This window comes from Neovison vison, chromosome 4 (genome assembly GCF_020171115.1).
Source record: "Neovison vison isolate M4711 chromosome 4, ASM_NN_V1, whole genome shotgun sequence".
Classification (NCBI taxonomy): Eukaryota; Metazoa; Chordata; class Mammalia; order Carnivora; family Mustelidae; genus Neogale; species Neogale vison.
This window is the reverse complement of record NC_058094.1, coordinates 49093261-49106603: the sequence shown is the minus strand read 5'-3', so window position 1 is coordinate 49106603 and position 13343 is coordinate 49093261. Positions and strand designations below refer to the sequence as shown.

The following is a 13343-nucleotide window of genomic DNA, read 5'->3' as shown; positions in this document are numbered from 1 at the left end:
ACTGGCTGTTCTTAATTAGCATAAGGTTCATCCATGTTATAGTATGTATCAGTCCTTCATTCTTTTTTATTGGTAATGGCTTCTTAAAATCTATATTTAGGCATATTTTTATCAGTAAATAGATAGACTCAGATAATGTGGAAAATGGATATCTTTTTGCTGTCTCAACTGGCAGCTTCCTGCAGATCACTATAAGATACATGCTCCACAGATTACAGTTTTTCCTCAGAACGCACCCTGCCATCTCAGAAACTCCCTTGCATTCACATTTGATGACAGTAAATAAAAAACTTTCTGGAGATGCCTGGGTGGCTCAGTCAGTTAAGCATCTGCCTTTGACTCAGGTCGTGATCCCAGGATCCTGGGATCTAACACGCATTGGGCTCCCTCCTCAGTGGGGAGCCTGCTTCTCCCTCTCCCCTGGCTTGTGTTCTCTCTCTCTCTCAAATAAAATCTTCAAAAAAAAGAAATACTTGAAAAAAAAATACTTTTGTATGACAAAGTGTTGCTTCTATTAATACACAGAATTACTAACATCATTATCCCTAAATTTCTTATAGAGTACTTGAATAGATGAATGTATCTTCTGAAAATATACTTGGCTTAAATAAATATATTTACTTAGCATACGAGAAAATTAAGAACTAAAAGGGTGGAAAATTAGCTAGATTAAAATAATTTTTTTGTGTTTATCTATAATTACATCTGTTTTTATAATTTTTGAAATACAATTTTAGATGGGTAAAGGAGCTTGAATCATCACCGGTCTGAAACCTAATGTTGTTTACTGCATATAGTAAGACATTTTGAAGGAAAGATTAGATCTACAGCACCAGGAGAACTTCACATGCGTTCTTTTAGACTCCTGGATCACTGATTCTTGCTGAGTGGCGGGGAGGGCTGTGCAAATCATAGGAATCCCTTGGGAGCTTCCTTCAGACTTCACCTGTCCAAACTTCCTGAAGACCTCCCTTTCCAGATATATAAGTGACAAAGGAAGGGAGAGTGGCATTTATTCATTTGTTAATTTTTCATCAGATACTTTTCATATATTTGTACTGGCCCTGTTCCTGTGAAATTGCATTCTGGTGGGATAAAGTAGATAGTAAACAAGTGAAGAAATAAATTAACTAATTGGAGATAGTGATAAGAACCGTGAAGTCTTTGAAATAGGACAAGGTGACAGGAATGGAAGGGAGCCTATTTTAAAGAGAGATGTCGGGGGAATTGTCTCTAAAGAAATGTCATTTGAGTTACAATTAAAAAGCCAAAAATGTACTATCCATGCAGAGTTCTGACAGAAGAGCATTATTCTAGGTAGAGGGCATAGCAAGTGCAAAGACCTTGGGTTTATTTTTAGTTAATTTATGCTGTACAAATTCTTCCAGCTCTACAATATAATATTTAACCTTTTTTTGTTTATCCTGTAATCATTATAATATTACTGCCTATGTATAATAATTTTTCATAAATATTTGAAAACTTTATAGCATGTTTTCATAGTCATTAAAATTGATACATAGTCTATCTGTTGCAAGGTGAGCAAGAGGGAACTTTGGAGAGAAATAGATTTGAGATAGATAGGCAGGGCTTACGGACATGATCTGATCTGATCTGATTTTTTATTTATTTAAAAATTTTATTTGATAGAGCACAAGTGCAGGCAGAGAGAAAGGTAAAAGCAGGCTCCCCATAGAGCAGGGAGCCCAGTGCAGGGCGGCTTGATCCTAGGCCCTCAGAACCATGACCTGAGCTGAAGGCAGACATTCAGCCAACCGAGCCACCCAGGTGTTCCTGATTTATGTCTTTTAAAAAAACATTAAGGTTGCTTTGTGGAGGGGGTGCATATAGGGTAGCCTGTGTATTTGGAGAAATGGTTAACTTATGTGATACTGCCCAACTCTCTGTCCACTGCCAATAAGATTTAAAATGTTCGATTTTGTAATTGGAGATTTATTTATTTATTTGCAGTTCATATAGTACTATAGATTCTTTTAATTCTGCAATATAATATTTAGCTTTTCTGATTCTCATGTGCTCATTATTTTAGTGCCAGTACATTGTAATTTTTAATCAATATTTGAAGACCTTTCAGTTTATTTTCCAGGATTCTATAAAATTACAATAGGTTGGAATGGATTTTTTAAAGTTCCATAAGCTTTTTGAAAATACTTTCAGAGCATTTTAAAAAAAAGATTAATCTTAGACTTAAATATTTAAAATGTATGACTTGGTCTTTACTGTGAGGGACTGAATTCATTTTGATTTAGTATATTTGTGTATCTGAGTGTACAGTTAACCTGCCACTGTGGATACACTTGGAACTGAAAGTAATGTAAACTTTAATGTAATAAAAGCATGCTATATCATTTGTTCATTACTCTTGTTACCTTTCACTTTGTTTGAATATTAAGAATTTGGTAAATCTTAATGACAATTCTGATGGAAAGTTATTTAATTTTACTTGTTAAAGAAAGCCTCTTTTTTTTTTTTTTTTTAAAGGTTGGCTGTTGAAGGTACTAATGGAACAGATAATCATGCACCCACAAGCAGTCTAGTTCAAAACTCATGCTGTTCATATGTAGTTAATGGAGACAGCACACCTTCATCTCCGTCTCAGGTTGCTGCCAGACCCAAAACCACACCAGCTCCAAAACCACTCACATCTGAGCCTGCCAATGACACTGGTAAGCATGGTGATTTATGATTCATTGTTTTTGTTTTTGTTTTTGTTTTTTAAGATTTTATTTATTTGACAGAGAGAGAGACAGTGAGAGAGAGAACACAAGCAGGGGGAGTGGGAGAGAGAGAAGCAGGCTTCCCACTGATCAGGGAGCCTGATCAGTCCCAGGACCCTGGGACCATGACACGAGCCAAAGGCAGACATCCAGAGGCTGAGCCACCCAGACTCTCATATGATGTGTTTCTTAAATGAAAACTAAATTAAACTTTATGAACCTGTGCCTACACTTCCTACTGTATATTCTTTCTTAATCTTTAAGTCGATGCTAGGAATTTAAAGATCATAATACCCGAAATATTTTCGAATAATTTGAATTTTTCCAGATTATTTAGGAGGGTATTCCAAATACATACTCAGTTTAGAAGTAGTAGTACATTTCATTAAGCATGCACTTATAATTAGATTCTTGGGCTTATACCACAGATATTTCTGGAAGTAATTAGATAAAGTTACTTACTTACAAGTTCACTCCTGATATATAAGAATGATGAATGCTCATTTCAGAAAGGCTTGTATGACCACTATGTTTCATTCTTGTCATCATCCTCCATTTAAACTCTGTGGAATTTGGTAAGTTAGCTTTTCTTCCTAAAATATTTAGCTATTTGAGAAGATTGGTGAAAATATCTATTGACCACTGGTTAGTTGCATAGTTTAGTGTTTGGGTATATTCAGATGCTGATGCAAAAGGAGGGAATACTTACTGAGGCTCCCCCCGCCCCCCATTGCTATAATATTAGAAGCTGGGGATATTTATATTTCCCCAGAGATATAAGTAAGGATCATTCGTGTGTGTGTGTGTGTGTGTGTGTGTGTGTGTGTGTGTGTATGTATTCATTCCATGGCTTGTCAGGTAATTGTAGGCCCATTCTTCTCTTACTTATCCTTGCCTGAAATTTCAAGGTGAAGTTAAGACACAAAGGAACTAAAGTTGAAGGCTCCATTTTAAGTAATTGCCACAACATTCACATTAAATGCAAGGAAACCCAGGACAATCATGATCTCTAATATTTGTGATATATATGTTCTAAACACTCTATGTCTATTTACTGACTTAATGCTCACCATAATAATTGAAATAGATACTAAAGTCTTTCCCTTTCTCCCAGGAGGAATTGAGGCATAGAGAGGTAACAGTAGGGAGTAGAAGAGCTCTCTAAGCTCTCTGCCCTCTGCTTCACTTTAATGTGTGTGATTCTTATAGTGTCGCAAAGTTGTACTTTCATCTTTCATACTGTGATAGGCTTCAAATAATATTCCCTTATCCAACTTAGTGATTGTGTTTTCACCTCCTCTGATAATTGTTGGTGGCATCTGACAAAACAATCCCATCTGTCATTCTATTGGCCAGTCTACAAAGACTTCCGGAACCTCCTCTGTTGGTAGCAACCATTCTGCCAGTGTGTTTTGTGTGATCAGTCATCTCTTAGGAGGATGATTTCAGGTACTTCTCAAGGAATGGGGTAGTAGTCTTTAAGACATCAGTGCAAAAATTGTATTCCTTTTTTAATCAAGAACTTTAAAATCAGTTTTCATGTTGGAGTGTGGGTATGGAGTAGGAGTGTGCATGTTCTGTGTATAACATGTTACATGTTTTAATCCCTTAGTTACAGTTCGAAGTTCTAAAATCTTTAAAACCAAAAGGATGTTTTGGTAAACTCCTTTGATGGCAATATGAGTAGAAATGTTTTGAAGGTATTCATAGTTTATCATGCGTGGTGTATCTCTCTATTTTGCCACAGAAATATTACAGTGTGATGACAATGTATAGTCCCCAAAATCTGCTCACATAGTAATGTAATATAGAACAAATGTGCCATATTAATTTTCTAAATTCTGAAAACTTTCAGATTCTGGAATACACTCAGCCCCAGGGTTTTCAGATAAGGGATTGTGGGCCTGTGCTAAGGAATTTTAAGACAAATAATTTCATTTTACCGGAGATGGTATTATACAAGAGGACTTTTGGGGGGGATTTTTTTTCCTCCCTCCTGTTCATTTGGGTTTTGATTAATAGGGTCCATTTGTAAGTTTTATTGCTGTAAATATTAGTTATTTTAAGCTAGGAAAGGAAACAGTCATGATTGAAGAGATTAGATTCTCCTTCTAATAGGACTTTGTTCATATCCCAGGTCTATCATTTAATGTGTTATCTGTGTGATCTTGGACAAATTTCATATCAAAATTTAGCTCTTCCATTTATAAAAAGAAGGTAATAATTAACTACCTGGTAGGATTTTTTTCAAATGGCAAATGAGATATTCTAAAATATCTACCATAGTCTTTGAATGGTGGTAGGTACTTAAGAAAAATAGTTTTCTTCTCAACTTCCCACTGTCCCAAAACTTCTAGTGCAAAATGACTTATCCTAATACATAATTATTCTCTTATTAATAAAATAGATTAGTGCTCAGTATGGTAAGTTTCAGGCAGAACTAACTGATTTCATGTTTGTTAAACTTTTGTTTATAGCTTTTGGGATAATTACAGAAAGTTTCCCAAAAATGTACAGGCAGGTCCCATGTTTCTTTCACCAGCCTCCCCCAATGTTAACATATAGTATATAACTATAATACAGTATTAAAATCAGGAAATTGGCATTGACAAAATCTGCATTTCACCAGTTATATTTGCATTGTGTGTGCCTTTAGTTTTGTGCAGTTTATCATGTCTGGCTTCATGGAGCTGCCACTGCAGTCAAGATAAAGAACCACACCATCACTAAAGGCCCCCTCGAACATTTGCGTGAATTGACTTTAAAGAAACGTAAGGTTCATATATAGAAGCAGTTCTTTGTCACACTTTTAAAAGGGACTAAAAATGAACTCAAGTACTCCAGCATTTCTGCCTTTTTCTACTTCACTCGAACAGTTGTAGTAAGGACAGATGCATGGTGCTTTGAGAGGGGCCTATCATAAAAGACAAGGGAAGCTTCTCAAGGATTAAACGGGAAAGTAGGGTGATAAGTCTTGTAAACATAATGTCATAACAGCTGAAAGTAAGGATTGGGATGCATTCATTAAGAAACCAAGTTAGTGGGTGGCACTTGGGTGACTCATTCAGTCGGTTGAACATTCGACTCTTGATTTCTGCTCTGGTGGTGGTCTCAGGGTCCTAGAATCTAGCCCTTGTCTGCACTTAGCCTGTGGTCTGCTTGGGTGTCCCTCTCCCTCTGCCCCCGCTCCCCAGTACTCTCTCTCTCTCTCACTAAATAAACAAATAAAATCTTTTTTAAAAAATGTACAAAAACTTAAAAAAAAAAAAAACCCAAACCACTCAAGTCAGTTGGTATGGTCTTATATCTGTAGAGAAGGAAATGCTTTGCATGAACTTCTGTTCTACCTGTCACACATTTTTAAATACTAGCTTACATAAAATTTTCCACATTCTTTCATGAGCAAAGAGTCTATGATCCTGACTTCCCTCCCTCTGTTTTCTCTCTCTGTCTTCCCTTTCCTTTTTGCCTTTCTGGTAGTTTGTCCTTTCACTCATCCTTTCATCATTTGTTGACAGGTATTTATTTCGCAGCTAGCCTAGACAGATGTTTATTTTGCAGGGCACTGCTTGCTGGCTGTTTACATACACATCACAGTTGCTCAACTTAAGCCCTATTGGGCTTAAGACATCTTGGGCCAGGTAATTCTGTGTTGTGGGTGGCTGTCTAATGTATTGCACATTCCTGATCTGTACCCTCTAGACACTAGTAATATCCTCTCCTTCCCCTAGCTGTGACATTGCTAAAATGTCTTTGGAGTGGTGGACAAATTTGTCTGCAGTCGAGAACCACAGATACATATCAAAAGTAATTTCTCCAATCAAAGATATGCCCACTCAGAATTGTCCCTATTATCATTTTGCATTACTGTGGCATATATGTTATAATTAATGAACCAGTATAAATACATTATTATGAACTATAGCCCATAGTTTACATCAAGGCTCACACTTTGTGTTATGTGGGTTTTGTGACATTTAAGAAATGCATGTTGTTGGGGCTCTTGGGTAGCTCAGTGGGTTAAATGCTCAACTCTTGATTTCACATCAAGTCTTGATATCAGGGTAGTGAGTTCATGCCCTGTGTTGGGCTCCACCCTGGGGCATGGAGCCTACTTTAAAAATAAATAAAGCAAAGAAAAGAAATGGCTGTCATGTACCCACCAGTACAGTATCATACAGAATTGTTTTACCATTCCCCAAATCCCCTTAGTGCCACCTGTTTAATCCCTTTCCCTACACTCCTAGGAACCACTCATCTTTTTAATGTCTCTATAGTTCAGCCTTTTTCAGAATGTCACATAGTTAGGATTCTTCTTTCACTTAGCAATACGCACTTCAGCCTCCTTCATATCTTTTCATTGCTTGATACCTCATTTCTGGGACTGCTGAATAATCCTCTGTTTTGTGGATATACTCTTATTTGCTTATCATCTTGGTTGCTTCTAGGTTTTGGCAATTATATAGAGAGCTGATACAAATATTGATGTGCAGGTTATGGTGTGGACATAAATTTTTTACTTTAACTGCACGGAGGACTGTGTCTGCTGGATTATATAATAAGAGTATGGTTATTTTTGTAAGAAACTGCAAAACTGTCTTCCAAAGTGGCTCTACCTTTTTGTTTTCCCACTAGCAATGATTGAGAATTCCTCTTGCTCTCCTTCCTTACCAGTATTTGCATTTTAAGGAGTTAATTGTTACTAGTTTTTTTTTTTTTTTTTTTTTTTAAACAGTGCTGAATCTTCCCATCCAGGGAAGATTATGTCTCTCTCCATCCATTCTGTGTTTTAAAATGTCTCTTATTACAGTAATGTTTTCTGGTTTTGTTTAGATAGGTCTTGAGTGTAATTTTAATGTTGAACTTGCATAGGGTTATTGTGTTAAAATATTTCGGTCAAATGGTACTAAGAGTTTTCAGTTGATTCTTGTAGTGTTCTAAATAAACTTAACCTCTGTGAATGAGTTTCATCATTTTATTTCCAATATTTTTCCCAGCAGTATTGAAGTGGTGATTATGATCCTCCTTGTTGTTTCTGATTTTGGTTTGTTTCTGACCTTAATGGAAATTCTCCTAATGTCTTAAATTCTCCTAGTGTCATAATATATGATGCTTACTGTGGGTTTCTGATGGATAACCAAAATTACTAATTCTCTTGATTCCTCTTATTCCTCAGCCTTAGAGCTGTATTACTCCCCCATAATAAATTAAGAAACTGAATTTTTCTTTTTCTTCCCTAATGTACTATCTTATTTATTTATTTTTTAAAAAAAGATTTTATTTATTTGACAGGAGAGAGGTCACAAGTAGGCAGAGAGGTAGACGGGGGAGGGGGGAGCAGAGTCCCTGCTGAGCAGAGAGCCCCATGTGGGGCTTGATCCAAGGACTCTGTGATCATGACCTGAGCCAAAGGCAGAGGCTTTAACTCACTGAGCCACCCAGGTGCCCCCCAGTGTACTATTTTAAGTAACATAGGAGTGTTCTCTTCATTGAAGGGTTCATAGAATTTTCTTAGAAAACTCAGGTGAGTCTTGTGCTCTTTGGTGGAGTGATATTAGATGTTACATCACCTTTTTCATTTCTATTGTGATGAGTCCTTTTCTTTTTTCTTTTCTTTTTAAGGATTTTATTTTTAAGTAATCATTGCACCCACTGTGTGGCTCAAGCTCAAACTCTGAGATTGAGTCAACATGCCCCACCAACTGAGCCAGCCAGGTGCCCTATGAGGAGTCTTTTCAGTTTTTCTTTCTTTTGATTCAGTTAATGTATTTCAAAGCTTAGCTTTTTTTTTTTTTTTTAAGATTTTTTTTTTTCTTTTTAAAGCAATGTTTGCACTCAAAGTGGGGCTCAGGCGTCAAGAAGCGCATTCTCTACCAACTGAGCCAGCCAGGTGCCCTGTAGTTTATGTATTTGAGACTTAGTGATATAAAGTGGTTTGTGGCATTCCTAATGTTATTCATACTGTGGTTTTCTTTATAAAACTCAGGTATACTTAATGGTTTCTCCAAATTTACTGGTAAGAATCATCTGAAGCATTTGTTAAAAATAGAGATTCTCAGGGTCACCTGCGTGGCTCAGTGGGTAAAAGCCTCTGCCTTCAGCTCGGGTCGAGAGCTCAGGGTCCTGGGATGGAGCCCAGTATCAGGCTCTCTGCTTAGTGGGGAGCCTGTTTCGCCCTCTCTCTCTGCCTGCTTCTCTGCCTACTTGTGATCTCTCTCTGTCAAATACATAAATAAAATCTTCCAAAAAAAAAAAATAAATAACAGATTCTCAGACCCTTCCTTAGAGGCTTCCCCCAGAAATCCTTTAAGTCTAGAATGGGAACTGAGATCTATAGTTTCAGCAAGGTCTCAACTGATTCTTAGCAGGTAAATTTGGAAATTCTGATATGTTTTACTGTTCTTTTAATTCCTTGTACCACTTTTCCTGCCTGGCTTTGGAATTGACTGTTAAGCTCATTTATTGCCATTCTTTCTTGTATCTTTGAATACTTATTTGGCTTTGTCCACTAGCATTTGATACAAGTGTTTTCATTGCCCTTAATTTCCTTAAAGTTTATAACTTCATTATTATTTCCTCTTTAACTCAGTAGTTTATTGTTTAAGGAAATTGATTCTGGATTGGGGGAGAACTATCATTTTTATGGACATAAAAGTATCAGTTTTCTCAACTAGTAAAATGGGAATAAAGCTGGTATCTGTCTCAGCATTGTTCTTTGAAGACCAAATAAGGTAACCCTTAAAAAGTGTTTAGCAAGTTATGTCAGAGTTTAGGTAAACATTTTAATATGTTGTATTTATATTGTTTATTTCTAGTTTGTTTTAATTTATCAGAGAGAGAGCATGCATAAGCAGGGAGAATGTCAGGCAGAGGGAGAAATAGGCTTCCCGCTGAGCAGACGCCTGACCCACTGAGCCACCCAGGCATCCTACTTGTTTCTAGTGTATTGGTAGTTAGGATGTGTCCTCCTTATTGTGTAATTCAGGATTTTCTTTTGGTCTTCAACATGTCAGTTTTTCTAAAAATTTTTAGTGTTTGGATAGAATATGTATGTAAAAAACATTTTAACTCTAATTTAAGTCAGATATATTGTGTTATTAAATCTTCATGTACTTAACATTTCTACTAACACTATTAATCTGCATAGTTTTGAGGGAGATATGTTCAGTTCATTTCTTCCTTTATGAGTTGTCATTAATTTATTGACTCAACAAATATTTATTGTTTTCATATGCCAGGCCTTTTGTAACAGTTGGGGGATACAGGAGTAAACAAGTCTGATAAAGTTTTCACCCTCTGAATTTAATGAAAAGAAAAAAAAATACATAAAATGATTTCAGAACAAGAGGAACTAAACAGGTTAGGAACAGCATTAAATAAGGTACTCAAGCACTGCCTCCAGTGCTTTCTGAAGATGTAGTTGAGCATTAACTCTAAATGATGAGGAGAAGCCAGTCATGAGATATTTCAGAGACCATGGGAACTGCAAGTGCACATATTCAGAATGGGAAGGGGTTCGTTCTATTCAAGGAACGGGAGGAAGGCCATTGTGAGAAATCAAGGATAGCTGTGGAGCAGATTAATGTAGTCTCTATAGGTTGTGGTTAAAGAGTTCGGAATTCTGGTAGTAGTAGGAATTCACTGGTGCGTTTAAGTAGGGGAGTGAAAAGATCAGTTACATGTTTTGGAAATGATTTCTTTGGGCTGTCATTTGGAGAATGAGTTGTTGTTGGGCAAGAGAAAAAGCAGGCAGACTAAAATTAAGAGGCTGTTGCCGATATTAAAAGCAGAAAATGATGGACCAGGAGGTAGTGGTCCAAATAGAAGAGCTGAGAGCACTTACTGTTGAATTATTATTGTAGGAGAGAAGTTTCTGCCATGAACAACTGAAGGGTGCTATTTAATATTTCATTTTCTTCCTTTGTTGCTAACAGTTTGTGTTTTGTGTGCTGTGTTTTAGTATGCATAAAGGTTTATGACTCTCTTCTTGGGCTGGATTATCTTTTCTCAGTTATTCCTCTTTTTCATTTAGTGTTATTTTGCTTTGAAGAGACTACTGCCAAGCTTTTCCAGTTTTGGAGATTTCTGTACTGTTGATGAGTAAATATTAAATGAAATAATTCTCTTAAGTGAGCATCATATACAGGATACCAGAACTTAGTCTCTCTGTGCACATTCTCTTTTCATTTCTCTGTGTTATCTAACAGTGTTTGATAAGAGTAACTATAAATATTTTATTTGTTGTATTTTTTTTTCCTTCTGAAGCCATTCTCTCCCCCATATTTGGACAGAACTTAATTCATTCTCTTGTTTATTTTGTAATTATAGGTTGATTCCTTTAATATACATTTCCTTTCCAGTGTTTAAATCTTTCTCTTTCTTTAAAGATCTACCTGATGAGTCCAGTACTCTTAATTAGGTCTTCCTCCCCCATTTCAATTAGAATTTTATGTGGAATTTTCTTTCATTTTGGCCAATAATCTATTCTCTTTATAGTTTTAATTTGGCTCACTTTAGTAGTGATACATAATTGAAATTCATCAATCACATTTAAAAAGAATATTAAGAAAATTGTATTAGTGGATCCCAGTACTGAGTCATTTCTTCAGAAAGTATAGAATGAATTCCTGGATCTTTCTGGCAGTCCCCTGTAGTACTAAATTAATGCTGCTGTGTATTTCCCCCATGGCATTTTTGATATCACCTACCTGTTTGATATTCGCTCCATTTGCATATGAAAAGGGAGATTGAAAGGGATCATTTAAAGTTTTTATATAAACCATGCAGACTTCGAAAATTGATCATTTGCAGGAAGAACATGTTATACTCATGTTGGTTTCTCTTTTCCTTAAGTTAAAGCTATTAGTGTATGTATACACACAGTTGACCCTTGAGCAACAAGGGATTTGAAGCACCAACATCACCCAGTCAACCCACCCCTTAACCCCTGCCAACTGAAAGTGTTTGTATAACTTTGGAGTCCCCCCAACAGATTTAGCTACTAAGAGTCTGTTGTTGACTGTCAAGCCTCACCAGTAACATAAACAGTCAATTGACACTTATTTTGTATATATCTTATATACTGTATTCTTACAGTACAGTAAGGTAGAGAAAACGTTAAAATCATGAACAGTTGTATTATATTAATTGGAAAAAATCTGCATATACGTGGACCCACATAGTTCAAACCTGGGTTGTTCCAGGGTCAACTTTATTCTTAAATTTTTATTATTTATATGTTCATCTCTAAAATGTGAGCAAAAAAAAATACAGTCTTATTTTATTTTCATCAGTACCTGATACATTACTCAGAATAAATTAGGTACCAAATAAGTATAAGTGTTAAGTTGTTTGCTTTGTCATTCTTTGATAGTTCATCTTACTGATTTTTCTCTTTTCAGTTAATGGAGAATCATCCTCATCTGCACCAACCGATAATGCTTCCACCACGGGTACTGCAATAGTATCTGAAGAAAATGCCTTGTCTTCAAATTGCACTAATACTACTGTTGAAGATCCTCCAGTTCAAGAAATACTGACTTCCTCAGAAAACAATGAATGTATTCTTTCTAACAGTGCAGCATTTGGATCTGAAACAAGAAGTACTTTGGACCTTGCTGCCTCTAATTCTGGAAATAATTCTGCTTTTGAGGCAGCCAAATTAAGACAGCCAGATGGGTGTGTGGAACCTGTACGGCAGCAGTCTGGAAGTACCAACACAGAAACATTGCCATCAGGGTATGTTAAATACATGTTTTAGAAGTTTGACTTACATTTGAATAGCAGCTTTTTAATAATATGACTGTTGAACATGTATATAAAATTTTTCCACTATTTAGTAATTCGAAATCAAAGTTGGAATTTGATTGATATAATTTACTTGCCACAAACTAAGTACTTTTAAAAATTGAGAACAATTATTAAGTATGTGCAGTATGAAGGGGAAAGAAGAAACCTAATGTTAATGTGCAAGACAACACTTAATCTGATTCTTGGTTTATTTTTACTTCTAGGGAAGAATGACCATAATACTACATAATTACCTCAGTTCTCTAGCTTCCCTTATGGTCTGCTTCCCAGGCCCCAACATAGCCATCCTTTTTTTCACTTAGCACTGAGTGCTGGGAAAAGTCACCTAACTCTGCTGATTACCTCTGTTACAAACTCAGGTTTTCATTGCTGCTTAATAATTCTTAGTTGCCTTTAAATTTTCCCATTGAAAATATCTAGCTTCCCCAAATTTCCTTTAAAGAATTATTCTATGTGTGTATTCCATTTGGTCATCTCTCCTAGATTTACTGAACAGGTTTTTTTGACTCTTTACTTGGCTTTGATGATACTAATATGATTTAATCATTCTTTGTCTCTGACTTCAAAAAGTTTATTTCTCGTGGCTCAGACTTACAACCGTAGATGCAGTACAGTTGGACAGTGCCGTGATAGATGTATGGGTGCAGTGCTTTCCCTCACAGCTCTCAGCAGTCAGCATGGTTCATCTTGGAGCTGGGGAAACTGCACTGCTAGAGGTCTTAATCTTACTATCCTCTGTTTCTCATCATAGTCATTGTGTTCATGGCCCTGTCTTATTTTCTGAACTGTTTTTCT

The 13343-nt window shown here is 36.2% G+C and overlaps 1 protein-coding gene across 2 annotated transcripts in view; it reads left to right on the top strand.

The window, feature by feature from the left end:
* WWP1 (WW domain containing E3 ubiquitin protein ligase 1) overlaps positions 1–13343 on the top strand; it is a 112148-nt gene that overhangs the window by 53997 nt on the left and 44808 nt on the right. For both annotated transcript variants that reach the window (XM_044245365.1, XM_044245364.1), the window contains exons 8-9: positions 2503–2687; positions 12140–12476. In XM_044245365.1, coding sequence (XP_044101300.1) covers positions 2503–2687; positions 12140–12476 — 522 coding nt within the window. The remainder of the gene's footprint in view (positions 1–2502; positions 2688–12139; positions 12477–13343) is intronic.